The sequence below is a fragment of the Patella vulgata genome, chromosome 7 (assembly GCF_932274485.2).
Source record: "Patella vulgata chromosome 7, xgPatVulg1.2, whole genome shotgun sequence".
Taxonomy (NCBI): Eukaryota; Metazoa; Mollusca; class Gastropoda; family Patellidae; genus Patella; species Patella vulgata.
Genome location: NC_065885.2, coordinates 54,049,936 through 54,067,471, shown reverse-complemented (window position 1 = coordinate 54,067,471; position 17,536 = coordinate 54,049,936). Strand labels below are relative to the sequence as shown.

Sequence of the window (17,536 nt, the reverse complement as noted above, 5' to 3'; positions counted from 1 at the left end):
ACTTTGCCAGTCTACTCTTCTCCATGTCTGGTGTCCTTGAGCCCATATCAAACGCCGCTGACGGTGATGAACCCTGAGGATAGCTCCAAAATAAGGTCGTCGTGCACGGAGTCCTACTTTTCTTAGACGACGTCTTACGGTGTTGGCACTTACTGGTCCTTGTCTTCCGACGACTGCTGCACCTGTTCGAGTCGCTGGGCGGAATCTGTCACGCAGATGAGTGACCCGGATGTAGCGGTCTTGAGCCATGGTTGTAACGCGTTGTGGACCAGGACGTTGACGGTCACGTGTTGATCCAGTAACTCTAACACGTTCCACCAACCTTACAATAGTGGACTGATGACAATAGCACGTGTAGACATGCCAGCCCTTGACATTCCCATGGCTTCATTCCGTTGATTTTCAGTAAGTCTTGGCATCTCTAGCTCGATTCCTTCACACGTCCAACAACAAATTACGACAGATTGACGTTTCACAGTTCATGTACTGCACATTAAGTTGAAAACATGCTTTTTAAGGGCTCACACACTATGCTGCACGTGAATATTGGGTGTTTCATGTGCATCTCGTGCAATTTTTTTTTGCACACGGGCCGATATTTTTTTGCGTTTGGGAGCATTGTGTAAAACAATAGTTCATAGTATTTCATAATATTATACATACAAAACCACCTAGTAATAAAATATTTGGGAAAAAAAAGTGATGCGTTTTCCATGGCGCTCAGTATATTAAAAGGTCTTATACGCTCATGTGCAACAAAATTATTGTTAGCGATATGATCTACTTAAAGATACATTATCGGAGATAAGATAAAGAGATGGCAGTTCTCGCTATAATAGTTAAAAACTAGATAGTGTAAAGGTAATTTGCTGAAAATTTCAGTCAAATTGATCCACTTTGAGCCGAGAACGAAGCGGGTGAAATTTTCGCATAGTCATTACTAAAATCATTAATATAAACAGCATCGTCTCGGTTATCCACTGTTTTGATTTAATTATCAATGGCCGTTAAGCGGCATATAGGAATCTAATCCAGCCAACATCGAAGGCTAGCCTTGACATCGACAGTTTATTATGGTCTGGATAAATTAATTAATGTCTAATTGATAATTTAGATAACATTTCAGGCCTAAAGAAAGACTTGTAATAAGCAGATTTTGCTCTTGCATAATGCATGTTTAACAGAGAAGGGTAGCAACAGTTCTGAAAAGAGTAAGCATAGGCTACCCTGTTCCGCATACAAACGCGTCATTACATATAGTAAACTGAATATCAGTTCACAGAATGATATACGAACCACTGACAGACAATTATGTCATGTTAGAAAATCACCCGTAGTTTTTAATTGTAATATCGAAATTGTGTTATGTTATAAATTCACATAAAAATTGTAATTGTAATCTGTTAGCAAATCAACTGTAGTTTGTTATTGTAACATTATAACAAATCAACTGTAGTTTGTAATTGTATAATTTCCACATTTATGACTCGTATGAAAATCACTTTTAAGTTTAATTTGGCTTATTTTATCATTCCATTTCAGCCACCTAACAATAACATGAAGACGAATTCATTTGATATCGAAGACCCGGAAACTGAAGACGGTATGGTCACCGTAACAAGTGGGTGTCTCCCTTTGAAGAATTTGGAATCGGCGAAAGGCCGAAGAAATCATGTAGTGTTAATTCTTGTCGTTGCCCTAACGCCCGTGTTTGGTTTAATAGGACAAAATTGTGTAGCCCTCGTCAATAATTCGAACGATGTGAACGCAAAGAATAGTGTTAAAGGAGATCTGCTCTTCAGTATTCAGACCGGAAATGTTGTCCATCGCTTACAGATTGAAAGAGGCACCACGGCCTTTTATATCAGTACTAAAGGCGATCTGGAGGTTTTAGCCAGACTTAGGACCGCTTATAACTTAACTGATGAATTTATATCAAAGTTAAATAAATGGCCGTCAAATAACGACGGTAGTATGTTTGTCAGCGTGGAACGATATCGTGAACATATTTACAATTTTAGACAAACGTTGAATACACCCGTTTTGACTGTAGACGAAGCCATAGAGTTCTATTCATCAGACGTGGATATATTCATAAGTTGGACAGCTAAAAGTATCCAAAAGTCGCGTTCTGGAACTATGTGGCCAGTTTTGGTTGGTTATCATCTGCTGATGTTGGCTAAAGAGCAGGCTGGGATTGAAAGGGCACGTGGCAGTACATTCTTTTCAAAAGGTTAGTTTATTAAAGGCCTGTACACATCTAAAGATTATCGACTACAAATTATATAGTTTTAATATTTGTTTTTGTTTCTTCTAACCCTATTTATTCACTAATTATTTACACAATATACAGATGCAACAAATAATTAGGGGCTATGATAAAACCCATAGTTATATAGAGGATCTGATAAAACCCAGAGTTATATAGAGGATCTAATAAAACCCAGGGTTATATTGGAGATCTGATAAGAACCCAGAGTTATATAGAGGATCTAAGAAAACCCAGGGTTATATTGGAGATCTGATAAGAACCCAGAGTTATATAGAGGATCTAATAAAACCGGGAGTTATATTGGAGATCTGATAAAGCCCAGAGTTCTATAGAAGATCTGATAAAACCCAAAGTTATATTGGAGATCTGATAAAGCCCAGAGTTATATAGAGGATCTGATAAAATCCACAGTTCTGTAGGAGATCTAATAAATCAATCCAGAGTTATATAGAGAATCTAATAAAACCCAGCGTTATATTGGGATCTGATAAGAACCCAGAGTTATATAGAGGATTTGCTAAAACCAAGAGTTATATTGGAGTTCTGATAAAGCCCAGAGTTCTATAGGAGATCTGATAAAACCCAGAGTTATATTGGGGATCTGCAATAGAAAAACCAGAACTAAATATGTTGGTTATAATTCATTTAGCCAATTCTCGCGAGCAAGATATAATTAATTAGATATAATAGTTAGAATGTTTGGAATTTAAGTGTCAGTCACCCACCTTTCGAATGAGTTGATATAGAATTCGAGTTTGTCCCCCCTGATGGTGGCGACCCGCTAAAGTCATAATCACAGTGAGCCTTCAAAATAGACATAAACACATCTATTGTCATATAAGTATTGTTTTATATAACTAACATAATTATATATATATATAATCCACGGAGGGGGGTCGTTTTATTTATTTTCGTAGTAAAGTAATTTGCTTAATAATATACAAACACCCACACCTATTATCAAACGACTAATAGGCCGACGTATTTAATCAATAATAGAGTTTTAACATTTCTCTTTCTTTTAATGGCTTGACATTATTTTCTTATTATTTCGAACAGAACTGACAAAAATAAAATGCTTTGTCTATGTTGTTTCAAATAATGTGCCCTCATATTTGTAATAAATGTACCCTGTGTTATTGAAAGAAATACATTTATTTAATCGAAGCTCACCCAGACAGGTTTTTAATAAATAAATGATGGTATTATTTGAAAACATTAATTCTCTGCTAATGTTTTTGTTACTGTAAAGTTATTTCCTTCTTGGAAAATGCTGTAAATATGATTTTATAGATAAATATGTATGCTTCAAAAACTGATGGGGAATCTAAATGAGCAAAATCGATAAAAAGTAATGCATGCGTCGGATTTAAAAAAGAAAAGGCAAATATTTAGGTGAAACGGGTGAAACGTTATCTATGACAATAGCTCTTGTATAAATAACTAGAACATATTGATACTCGAATATCTGTCTTCTTTCATCATAAGGGTGGGGGTCGGGGGTCGGGGGGTGTATCATAAGGTCTGTCATTGAGTAAACTTCCGTGGTTTCGATTCCTCGGTTATACGTGACAAGGAGTAGGGTCGCCTGTCCAACTTCGTGCGTTTTCTCCGGGTCCTCCGGTTTCCTCCCACCGCAAGCGAATTATTGAAATAAAATTGAACCATATGTTAGTCCCGAAATGACTTAGTTTGTGTCGAGTGGACGTTAACCCCCTCTCTCTCTCTCTCTCTCTCTCTCTCTCTCTCTCTCATTATAATGATAAATAACTATACAGTATAAAGTTTACCAAATAACGCATGAATTTCTAAGATCATATATTCGTTTAACTTTTTCTTTTTTCTGGCAAACTGTGAAATGAAGTCGTCACTCTTCTGGCGAACCGACGAATCTGATATATTTAAGTATTGAGAATTATGCGTTCTGTTGTTATCTCTGTAGCCAACAAATAATAACATTCATTTGTGATTTAATACTTCATACATATACATCAAGACATCGAACGCCATTTACATAAATGTTATTATTTGATGGCTACAGAGATAACAACAGAACGCAAATTTCAAACGCATAATTCTCAATACTTAAATTATCAGAAACGCGACGAAATGGGTGGGATTTAACATCTTATTTTTCTGCGGACAAACTTTGAGTTGATCTATGATCAAACGACAGGTTTTAATAGGACATCCAGACGCTAATATTTAAACTAAATGAAAAACGCCAGGGCGTTTAAGCTAGGGGCATGTATCGTTTACACGTACTGTAAGTCAAGCCAGTGTAATTTGACCTCGTTTGTTAGCGTTAATTACACATGGGCACATGATACCATTTACTATATGTATGACATCTCTCTGAACACATGCTACAATCTGTAATACTTATGACATCTATCTGAACACATGATACCATCTGTATTACTCATGGCATCTCTCTGAACACATATGATACCATCTGTATTACGCATGGCATCTATCTAAACACTTGATACTATCTGTATAACTCTAGACATCTCTCTGAACACATGAAATGAAATGGGGTTTAACGTCCTACTGTTCTGCTCCGAACTGGGCTAATGAAGACAAGCATACGCCATACAGTGTGCTATGAGTGTAATTTTGCCCGGGCAGCGGCATTGCGGCCTACTCTTATATCGAATCCCAACTGTCAAGGGATCTTTTACGTGCACGCCAATGTGTACACGGGACCTCGGTTTTTCGTCCCATCCGAACGACTAGACAGCTGTACTTGTCAGGCCCTCCGTCCTGCATCACTGACAAGGGGAACCAATCCTCTGAACACGCGATACCATCTGTATTATTCTAGACTTCTATCTGAACACATATGATACCATCTGTATTACTCTAGACTTCTCTCTGAACACATGATACCATCTGTATTACTCTAGACATCTCTCTGAACACATGCTACAATCTGTTTTACATCTAACAACACATGCTACCACCCACCATCTGTACTACTCATGATACCACCTACCACCTGTACTACTCATGGCATCTATCGGAACGCATGCCACAACTTACCATCCATCTGTAGTACTCTAAACATATATCTGAACACATGATACCATTTACCATCTGTATTACTCTAGACATATATCTGAACACACTATGTCACTTCTTGTTAGTATAACCCATAGCATTTAGCAGATGTTTTGATTGATTTTTTAATATTTTTACAGGGGGCTTTAACGCAATTGAAGTATTAAAGTACTCTGAAAAGAGAATTCTAGGAGAAAATTATTTAAGGCAGGCTTCAGAATATTCACCTATCGTAAGTTCGGTTTTGACAGAAAAGTATGATGGACAGGATTTGGCCTTTAACATCAATAGCATGAAAAAGTCAATTAAGGAGAATAACCTAACAGGTCCGTCTATTGAAACGGGGCAAATGTGGTTCGGAAATATGACGCTATTTATAAACATTCTACAGGAAGCCAGTCAACTATTGGTCACGGAGATTACAGAAAGTTTATCAAATGAAATAAGTGACCTTGAACGCGAACTCGGCATTAGCATTACCATCGTCGTCGTCGCCATTTTGTTATGTCCATTTGTTGTTTTTGCTGTACATAAATTGACTCTTCGTATTCGAATATATGCGGAAAACCTTCAACAAAAGACTAAGGATCTGGAAAATGAAAGAAAGAAGAGTGAAATGCTCCTCCATGAACTACTTCCGGTTTCCGTAGCAACTAAACTATTACGTAATCAGCCAGTGGAACCCGAGTCGTTTGAGTCTGTGACTATATTTTTCTCCGATATTGTGGGTTTCACGGATATTTCCTCACGAAGTACGCCATTAGAAGTGGTAGATATGTTAAATATACTATATAAGACCTTTGACAGCTATCTCGAGATGTATGACGTCTACAAGGTTGAAACAATTGGTAAGTACGAATATACTTCATAGTGGCTAGTCTCTAATTGTGGGGTGGGATGGGGGATGGGGGATGGGGTGGCGGGTCGGTTGGATGGCCGAATGGTTAATTAATTTAGCATGTGCGCGCTGTATCATAAGGTCTGTCATTGAGTCAACTGGTAGGGTTTCGATCCCCCGGTTGTACGTGGCAAGGAGTAGGGTCGCCTGTCCAACCTCGTGGGTTTTCTCCGGGCCCTCCTGTTTCCTCCCACTGCTAAATACCCCTAAGCGCAAACGAATTATTGAAATAAAATTGAACCATATGTTAGTCCCGAAATGGCCTAGTTTGTATCGAGTGGACGTTAAACCCCACCCCCTCTAATTGTAGTCTCATTTTCATTAGCATGGATGTTCATTTCTGTAATCGAGGCAGTGACGTACAGATGTTTGGTTATGTCCGGAGCCAACTCAATGATTGTAAGCCCCCAAGGATTGTATGCCCTCCCCCACTCCCAAGTACAGAGCTTAGTACTGAAAAATATAAGAAACGAAGACGATTTAGAAACAGACAAAATTATCTTTCTTATTCAAATGAAGTAGGGCAACCTGTACACCAATGTCAAATTTAAAAACAAATTTTATTCTTGAATTGGATGCCCTACCCGCTAAAATTGGACGCTCGGGGCTGAACGCCAATGAATTGAGGTCACGTTAAATGCCATCTGTAGTACTATATATTAGGGCGAGATTTGTGCAAAAGAACACATATGTATAATAATATTATAGACTTGACTAATTATTGTTACAGATTTATAGACAATCAAAACAGCACGTGAAACAACGGATATCTATGATAATATGATACATATGTTTTATCTGTCTCCTTCATTGTCAAAATATTGGCTGTGACATGCATTTATTTGAAACGCAGACTAAATTGTTTATGCAATATTGTGAGAATAACAGGACATGGGGTCTAAGGCCAAGGATAAATTCTATTATCTAGAACACTTAAGAGGGGTTATTCCTACTGTCCATTTAAGGATAGTACTCACGTCATTAAGCTTGAGAGCCAATCATTGTGATTAATTGCGTCATATTTGGCCAATTAAGTAATAGATAGAAGATGTCCAGACATAGAAAACGATCAGAGCTATGGGCGATTTTTAAACAACCATGTAGATTTTGAGAGAGCAAATACTATCTAGAAATTCGTTGAAAGAGACCGTTGAGGTTCAAGAGGCAACATCTGGATTTAGAATGCCCCTTTAAGTCGCATGTAACCACAATCGGAGTAAGATGCGAATTCACAACGTGGAATGTCATAGTGACAATACTAGACGATCACACGGCTAATGAAATATGTATCAGAAGAGAGAGTATGCGTCACACGTTGGATTTCGGCGATGTGTGTGTATGTGTGTGAGGGGTCGCTTATCGCCAAATTATAAGAATTTAACGAATATAGTACAAAAGTATTTAAAGCCTCCCCCCCGCCGACCTTTGCATCGCTATTTGGGTTTAATTTTTAGTGTAGAATGGAAGAAGAGGGTTTACGTTGAATGTAGGACGGACAGTTGCATGTTTACTAGTTTGTGTATCTCATTTTCAAGGTGAATCTCATACATGCTTTTGAACAAAGGGATGCCACCTTTAGAAAAAAAGTTAGAGCCGATCAAAGAGACAATAATTAACATTAGAGTCCATATCAGTTGTCTCATTCCGTTCCTCTGCATGTATTCAAATTGTCTGCCCTAGGTCGTAGCTTGATTCTATACGAACCAAGCCAAACAGTTTACAAACCAGTCTTAGCCTGGCGGTTTTACGTTCACAGCAATATGCCGAGATCATTGAAGTCACGGTCGTCCATCGAATTTCTTATAGCGTGCCAGTTTGATTCCTGCACGTGCAGCATACTTACCTTTATTTACTAAAGATCCAATCGTTCTATTTAGAAACTATTAAAAATAAGACCTGATCAATATTTGAAATAATAAATATTGATTCAATTGTTGAGCAAATTGAATTGTAAATATTGACAACGACAATGCTTGATGTCAGCTAATGGTTTAACAAGCCATGTTATATAATATCACCATTGACAAAATAAACTGTTTACCAACTGTTTACTGTACTCATTCTACCCATTAATTCACGGAAGAAAGTTTTCTATATACTCGTGAAGGACAATCAGTTGTGTAATAGATTATTATCTGGTTCTTGACACGCCGCTGAAAGTGTGGCCATATATTGGAAACCATGAAATGTATGAGGGTTATGTATCTATGTTAGACCGGAGGCTCAGTGCGCGAGGGTGTCCATCAAATGGGCACAAAACCAAACCCAACTTTTCTATAGTAAAATTTTGCTTAGAATACGTTTCCGAATGGTAATCAGTTCGCCGTTGGGACGTTATTCGGGGTCAAAGGTCAAATGAGGTCATTTGCACTGAAAGTGAATGCGCAGCCATTCTTGTATCATGAAAACATGCTAAAATGATCGAAAGTAATCACTCTTTCAATAAAAATGTAAACTTCCTTAATTCACCGTTGTTCTTTATGACCCCGGCGGTCAAAGGGTCAAATTTTCCGTTTGTGGATTAGAAAAATTAAAAGCAATAAAATGTCAGCGTAAAATATAAACGATATTTACGACAGTTCGAATCGGCATTATTTTCACGAACCTTGCTAAGTAATTAAACAGTATTGGATATACACGACGTTGGTGGAAGGGACTAGGAAAAAAGGTTTTCAAATTATCACTTCCAGAGTTACATCCGATTGTTAACACTAGTATTAGGAAGTCAAATACATTGCTTTCCAGATGATACTTTGTTTCCTGGCAACGTTTTTTCTGAATAAAATAAGAGAAACAATTCTAATGATGTTGAGCTAGTTATAAATACAATATGCCAATCCGCATTGTTATTTTAGCTTCTAGATGTTTGACGGTAATTAAACTTCACTTCCTCTAGGCAAAACTTGACATTTCTTTTATATACGTCCACATTCATAATGTGGGCGTATATTGCCGTCGTCCCTGTGTGTGTGGGTGTGTGTGTGTCTGTGTGTCGCCTACAGGCCACAATTCTTAAGTGATCATCTTGAAACTATACATACTTATTCCTTATACCCCAAGGATGATCCCTATTGTTTTTGGTGCATGCCCGACCCCCAGGGGCAGAGCCATGCCCATTTTTTGTATTTCTTTGTTTGTCATCTACAGGCCGCATTCCGTTACGTATCATATTAAAACTTTGCATACTTATTCTTTGTACCCTAAGGAACATCCCTATCGTTTGGGGTGCATGCCCAACCTCCAGGGGCAGACCTACGCCCATTTTCTTCTTGTGTGTCTGTGTGTCGCCTACAGGCGGCCGCATTTCTTAAAGGATCATATTGAAATTTTTGCCTTTAGCGCCCGAAGGCCAAAATTCTGAATGGATTATGTTGGAACTTGAAATACTTATTTCTTATACCCTACGGACGGCAACTATTGATGTTGTCATTGCAATATCAAGGCGATACCTATTTATATTGTTCTATATCCTACCCCCAGGGGCAGAGTCACACCCATACACCCATTTTTTGTATTTATCGTCTACAGGCTGCAATTCTGAATGGATCACCCTGCATATTTATTCCTTATACCGTAAAGACAGCAACTATTTATTTTGGTGCTTGCCCCGACCTCCTGGGGCAGTGTCACACCCACTTTTTTGTTAGTATTTTGTCTGTAAATTTGGCAAAACAAACCCAACGCCAAGCCTTCTTTGCCTCTTATCATATTACAGCCATTTCATATTTCATTCTCTTCATTTTAAAAAGTACCATATCAATCAAAGCTGGAATGTGGACGTATATTACAGCGTTAGCGTTGCTCTCGTTCATTAAACCGTTCGTTACAGAAACACCGGGATAATCGATGGAAATCACGTTCCCAAAAACCATATCCAGGTGGCAGTTTTAATATTTTAGGTTATTATTATTTACCCTTGCGCGTATATCCTGATCGTTTGCGAGGAACTGGTTCATAATTGTCTAGCTAGAATTTTATAAATTGTCAGCTATTTAATGTCGAGTATAATGCTGCAAATAGAACGGAAGTGAGCCAGTGGCAACATTCATCATTTGACAAGAAACTGCGAGTATTACATTATCTGACAAAAGAGGTCTTGTGGACCCCCTCCCCTTTCTTTTCAACATTTTGCTGGTTACAAGTATCTAATCTGTTCTGCGCTCGGTGCTAGCTTTGCATTTGGAATCTTTCTTACTGATGATATTGTGTTGGTCATTCTAGTAATCTAGATCTGAAAGCAAATCTAGGTACTCTAGCAACCCCATCAAAAGACGATTTTACATGGAAATGACAATTAATACCTTATAATTCACATCGTTATTGTTAATACCTCAATTTTTTTTTCTTATTCTGATTGATTATGTTTCGGGGGTCACGCTGGCTCTCTAGCCTGGAGGTCGGGTGTTCGATCCTGCATTGGCCGAGAAAGTTCTTTCAGATTTTCCGTCGTGGTTCCCCTTGTCAGTGATGCAGGACGGAGTGCCTAACAAGGACAGCTGTCTATTCGTTCTGATGGGACGAAAAACGAGGTCCCGTGTACATGTTGGCGTGCAAGTAAAAGATTCCTTGACAGTTGGAATTCGATATAAGAGTAGACCGTAGTGCCGCTGTCCAGGTAAAATTTCCCTCATAGCACACTGTATGGCGTATGCCCGTCTTCATTAGCCCAGTTCGGAGCAGAACAGTAGGACGTTAAACCCCTTTATATGAAGCTGTAGTTTGATCGTATTTGAATAACATTATGCATCCAAACACCAATTTATGTCTGGGGTCTTAGATTACCCCTTGTTGATGACAATGTTTTTCGTGCGACGTATCCGCACAAGGGTTAATGAATATGGTAATTAAGTTTTGTAGATCAAAAGAATAAGAGTGGATAGGACGATCAGTGAAAATTTCAATCTGATTAAAATACAGATCTATATTTTGTTTCGTTTTTTTTATACTTTCGATGACCTACACTACATGAAGATCTGACTGGTTGTATCAATAAATTTTCGCGCGATAGGCTTATTGCATAGCGAGCAGCATAGATCGAAGAAATTTACAAGTGCTTCTATAGTGCTAAAATGAGGTATATTTAGCTTGTTTCATATATCCTGGGTTCATTATGCAACAAATGACCTAATCACTCCCCCTTTTCTCTAGGGACCATATAATTAAGTTTACACATAAAGATGCAAACTGGTGTTAGAAGGATGTCGAACCCGCAACTACATAATTACACATTTCGCATACGAACATTGCCGTGTCTTTGGTAGTTGGATTTATTTTCACTTTATATTACTTATATAATGTTACCGCAGTGCAAAAATGAATACCAAGGTCTTTTTATTTTTTTATTAAAGGTTAACCGTTATGTATTATATTTCTTTCCTCAACATTTTAATTTCCCTATATTTATATATGCTAATACTTTGATCACGGATTAGAAGAATATAATATATAGTTTATTTAATAAACACTCTAAAGAAAGAAATACCAAGGTCTTTCTCAAAGGTTAATCGTCAAATATATTTCTTTCCTATATTTCTTTTAATTTTCCTATATTTATATACATGTATGCTAATACTTTGATCACGAATTAGAAGAATATAATATATACTTTATATATAAAACACTCTAAAGAAAGAAACACTAATTTTGTTCGATCTGAACATCATAAAATTATCTATAATAGTGGCCTGGGGCCAGTTGCTCAAAACACGGTTATTTTAACGATCCGTTAAACTCTAACAGATCGTTATCTTGCTAACGTGTCCTTTGTTAATGGTCCGTTAAATTTATGTTGCTGGAAAGTCAATTTCATTATCCGTAATTGACGGACTGATTAAAGTTAATCCAAAAGAAGACTGGTCAATGGCTGATTTTTCAATTTATAAATTCAATGTAGATTTATTAACAAGAAACCGAAGAAAAAGGGACAACTGTGCAGTCTGTACACAAAACTTGAAAACACTATAAAAAATCTAAAGAATACTATAGTATTTTCCTATAGAAATTTTAGCATAATTATGTAGGAACAATTATAGGTTTTGCACTACAGAAACTGTAGGATATTTGGGGATGCTATTTCCTTCAGCCCCACCCCACCCCCGAGAAATTTTGTAGAATACTATATAATTTAATCCAATAGAAAATGGAATAGCCCCCCCCCCCACACACACACTTCTCAACCCTCCAGAGTGTTCTATAGAAAACTACAACTAGTAACCAATAGGCCTTTACGTTGTTAGAGTACTTCGACTGAGAGCCGACTAATGCCATCGTTAAACAGATAACGGAGCCCAACACCTTCCTTAAATATTACGGCAAGTTAACAACATGTAAAAGTTAACGGGGCGTCCAGCAATAAACTTTCTCTCCTTTAAAGATAACGATCTTTTTTTCTTCTAGTTAAAGTTCATCATTGTCATCACTGCTATCGCCATCGGCTGGATTAGACACAGTGCAAAAATTAAACCTCAGCATTTTGACGTGATTTTCTGCTTCATATTCAACTGTTTTTTCTTCGTCCATTCCCCTGGGGTGTGGGGGATGACTAAATGGATTCCTGTAATGGACAGCGTGTATGCCATTCGTTGGAGAGCGGAATCTTAGCGACTGAGATGAGATTTGGCTTTCGGGCCTATGCAACACATTACTTTGGCCCATGGTACACCTAGACGGGGGATCCCTCTTAATCAATCGGCTTTGGTCATGTTAACGAGTCGTTATAAGTTAACGAAGCTTTGAGCAAACCGGCCCCTGATGTTATTCGGATAGAACAAATTTGTAGCCACAAAATTAGTTTCGGTGTCTTAATATCGATAAAGATAAAGCAAGACATATCTCGTTGAATATTGATAAACATATTCTACCCATCCTTATATTGTTCTCTTGTGTATATTTTATTTTTAGCTTTCTAATCTCGATTGTGTACCATTGATTTTTGACCTAATATATATCTTTTGTTGTCTTTCTATAGATTTTTAAAGACCTTAAAAGTAATTAATCGACAACGGAAATGTGTGTGTATAGTCACGATTTATGTAATTCATATTTATCTGACATCTATTTTAATTAATTGCAAACACATTGTTATGCTAATCGTCGTAATCGACCACGATTTGTGTCTTTCCTGTCTCTGGTAAGAGACAACGTATAGTAGTTCGGATGTGTCCCGTGTACACATGGGCGTGCACTTAAACGATCCCTTGACAGTTGGAATTCGATATACGTTAGCCCGTCTTCGTTAGCCCAGTCGGAGCAAGAGAGAGAGAGAGGGGTTGGGTTTAACGTCCACTCGACACAAACTAGGTCATTTCGTGACTAACATATGGTTCAATTTTATTTCAATAATTGGCTTGCGCGTAAGGGTCTTTAGCAGTGTGAGGAAACCAGAGGACCCGGAGAAAACCCACGAGGTTGGACAGGCCCAGTCGGAGCAGAACAGTGGGACGTTAAACCCCATTTCATTTCATTTCAGTTTGAAGCTAACAACCCACGCTTCTTTAATTTTTGGACGGCTTTAAAGTTCACAGCCAATGTATTTTGTAGCGAAACATAGGCAGTTTTACTTGACGAGTGGGTTACTGTAGCCCAGGGCCACTTGAGTGGGAGTCCAGTTAGCCGACTTGACTTAAAACCAGTCCTGATTTTCAAGAATTGGAGTAACTTGCATTGTATATAAATAAAATGAAATGATTAACGTTATGACCTTTTGCAACATCCAGATTAATGAAGTCGGGATCGAAATCCTGAACCTCTCGGGTAGTGAGCCAGGGCCCACTGTAATGCCCCCGTCAGACCGGGTTGGTGTCCTTACTGCGCTGCTGCGACCGTACGGCGACCAGAAGATGCACAAGGTCGCCGGCAAACGTGAACACAACGCGAAAAAATGTTCTAGAAATTACAAACTTGAAACAATTCGCGTTCCCACAGCTCGTCAGGCCAGATCGCACAACCGCGGCGTTTGTTTTGAACATGCTCAAAATAAACGCTGTGGCTCGGCGATCTTTGGCGACCATGGAGACCATAGCATTATTTCTGGCGTTTCCACCATACTCTTACCACGCTTATGGCGATCTTGACGCCCTCTGGGACCATTTTCCATCGCCGTAGCAGCGTAGTACGCCACCCCGGTTTGACGGGGGTATAACAGGAGTCACGGCGTGCTATGAGGAATGTTTTAAGCGCACACCCAAGTGTACCAGGAACTTCGGTTTGTATATGTAGTACTATTCGAATTTAGGGAGCCACGGCGGCTAAGTGAGTAAGACGCTGACTCGTTAGTCTGGAGGTCGCGGGTTCGCTCCCGGTAGCCAAGAAAGCTCATCGGGATTTTCCGGCGTGGTTTCCCCTTGTCAGTGGTGTGGGGCGGAGGGCCTGACAAGGACAGCTGTCTTGTCGTTCGGATGGGACGAAAAACCGAAGTCCCGTTTATACATTGACGTGGACGTAAAAGATCCCGTGGCAATTGGAATTCGATGTAAGAGCAGGCAGTAGCGCCGCTGTCCGGGCAAAATTTCCTCATAGCATATTGCAGAACAGTAGGACGTTAAACCCCAATTTATTTCATCTCATTCACCCACTGAAACACTTCTACGCTAAACTATTTTTAGGACACTTGGCCTCATTTAGGCCCGGTGAACCACTGGTGACTCTGACCTCGAAACTAATTACCTGCTACATAGTATCTACCTGTTCTAAAGTATTTGGACCATGAACGCAACCATTTTTAGGTGTCTGCCTACTCTTTTTCGAATTCCGACTGCCAAGGGTTATTTTACGTGAGCATGCCAACGTGGCCAGGAATATACAATTTTTGGCATATTTGGAACCAGAAATGGTGTCCCTGACTCATCAGCAATTTTTACGGGTATTAAACAGGCATTATGTAAGAGTTCAATCTACCTATTCTATGTACCTTAAATGTTATGTAAATTATTAATTAGACATTTATTAACATGACAAGATCATAATCAACCACGATGTCATCGGATTGCTCCGATTTTAAGTAAATTAACACGGCTCGGCCATTTAATGACTTAATTTAAAAATGTCGAAGCGAGGCTAAGTGTTGAATGACCAGTACGGTGGTTACGATCAATACACACATCTTGTTAAGACTACAACCATTGATAACTTCGTTCAAAATAAAGTAATTTGAATGAAATTTTCAACATATTCATTTTCTATTATCTATTTTAAAAACATCTTTAATATAGATATATCAAACATAATTAACAAGCGGAAATATATATAATACAAGTCAGTCATATAGAGATTAAATCACTGCAAATAAAATGTAACCCTATACATAGAAAACTAGTATAGAGCGATTAGTACTATACACCGGTAATTGCCTGGAAGTATGCCATACAATTCCATTAATATCTTGCTAATGGCCGTCCGGCTTAAAATAATATCAATGGAGAACACCACGCCTACAACCGACAAGCCTAGACGTAGGCCACCTGTAACGAACACTTTCAGGCACAAACTCTGGCCTTGTTCAGCAAAAAAAAAAAAAAAAAATCCCCCCTGCATACTTTATGAAAAATAAATGATTTCATATTTTTTTGAATGAATTCATTTATATAATAGTAATATCTCGTGTTGGTATTTGTCCCGTGTACACACTGGCTTGCACATAAAAGATCCCTTGGCAGTTGGAATTCGATATAAGAGTAGGCCATAGTGCCGCTGCCCGGGCAAAATTTCCTTCATAGCACACTGTATTGCGTATGTCTATCTTCATTACCCCGGTCGGAGCAGAACAGTAGGACGTTAAACCACATTTGATTTCATTTCATCTCTTGTTGGTTTATGACGGCACATATATATCTGGCACAGTGATAACTTTTCATTAAGACCACACCCCTAAATATCCACAGTAAACATAGTATAATATTGGTTATTAATATTGGCAGACCTTATGATAGAACGTGCACGCGCTAATCATTCGACCATCCAACCCCCCTTAACCGGTTACCACTCGGCACCAGGCAGTATGCTATGCGGCAAATTTTAAACCTACAGTGGTCCAACGGTCTACTTTTATTTTAATTCCCAACTGTCAGAGGATCTTTAACGTACTATCAGTGGTATGCACAGGGGCCGCGTATTTAATCCCACCCCAACCTTAGTGCATAACACAGAATAGTAATCGAAATTTGTATTTGTTATCAAGTGTTCTGGATACGGTAAGCATATTCTGCCTCGTGCCAGACAACCACTGATCTGTATATGTGTTATAGTATAGAAGCTACTACATGTAAGAGACTCATTCTTTGTAAATTGGATGGAAATATTAACAGTCGTTTAACGCCTTTTCTCTTTAAAATATAGATTTTGGGTAATTCTTCATTAACAACTTTAATCGATAAAGATTCGATAAAGTCAATAAAAACAGGGAGCGGAGACGTGGGGACCAAATACATATCTATAAAAAGTTGTCGTGTTCATTAATCACAAATCAAGAGAGAAATTTGATTATCATTAACGGTATCATCTGGGATATGCTTAATTGACAAACTTAATGAAGTGAGTATAGGATGAAAGCAAAATATCAAAGTATAATCAAGGTACATTTCCATTAAAAAAAGTCCAATTAAGAATGGAATTATATAAAACTGAAAATAAATCGAAGCTGTGTTAAGGACGACATGCTTGTTCAGATAACATGTTATAATTAGTATCATTAAACACTTCTATTATTAAACACTTATATAACGAAGCATTCACGAAGGTAGAGTTGATCTTTGTGCTAAACACAAATACATATTATGGAATACAATTACTATAGATGATGTCATGTCTGACAAGGCTGGAATAATTCAAGGAGTACCACAGGGTTCTGTCTTAGGACCAATACTTTTTAGTCTGTATACAAAACCGCTTGGTTCTATTGTAAGGAAATATGGTCTTCAATTCCACTTGCATGCGGATGATACACAGCTGTACTATTCTTTTAAACCTCTAAATGATAATTTTGTTCCTACGAAAGATAGCGTAGAAAATTGTATATTAGAAATTAAATCATGGATGGCATCGAACTTTCTAAAACTTAATTCTGACAAAACTGAATATTTATGCAATGGATCTAAACAGAAGTTACACAAGATTTCAGATACTAAAGATATTTATGTCAGTGATGGTCAAATTATGTGTTCTAATGTAGCTAGAAACATAGGCGTTACATTTGACTATAATAATATGAACATGGAAGCACACGCAAATAATACTTGTAAAGTGTATTACTATTGTTTAAGAAAAATCGGTCAAATAAGAAAGCACATTAACAATGATGCAACAAAAAC

General features: G+C 38.0%; 1 protein-coding gene across 1 annotated transcript in view; it reads left to right on the top strand.

Moving 5' to 3' along the window:
* The first annotated feature begins 1,936 nt into the window (after nt 1-1,936).
* LOC126827923 (atrial natriuretic peptide receptor 2-like) overlaps nt 1,937-17,536 on the top strand; it is a 41,726-nt gene continuing 26,126 nt past the window's right edge. The window contains exons 1-3 of the mRNA XM_050557504.2: nt 1,937-2,233; nt 5,476-5,763; nt 5,878-6,183. Of these exons, the coding sequence (XP_050413461.1) occupies nt 1,975-2,233; nt 5,476-5,763; nt 5,878-6,183 (853 nt within the window). The 5' untranslated portion in view covers nt 1,937-1,974. The remainder of the gene's footprint in view (nt 2,234-5,475; nt 5,764-5,877; nt 6,184-17,536) is intronic.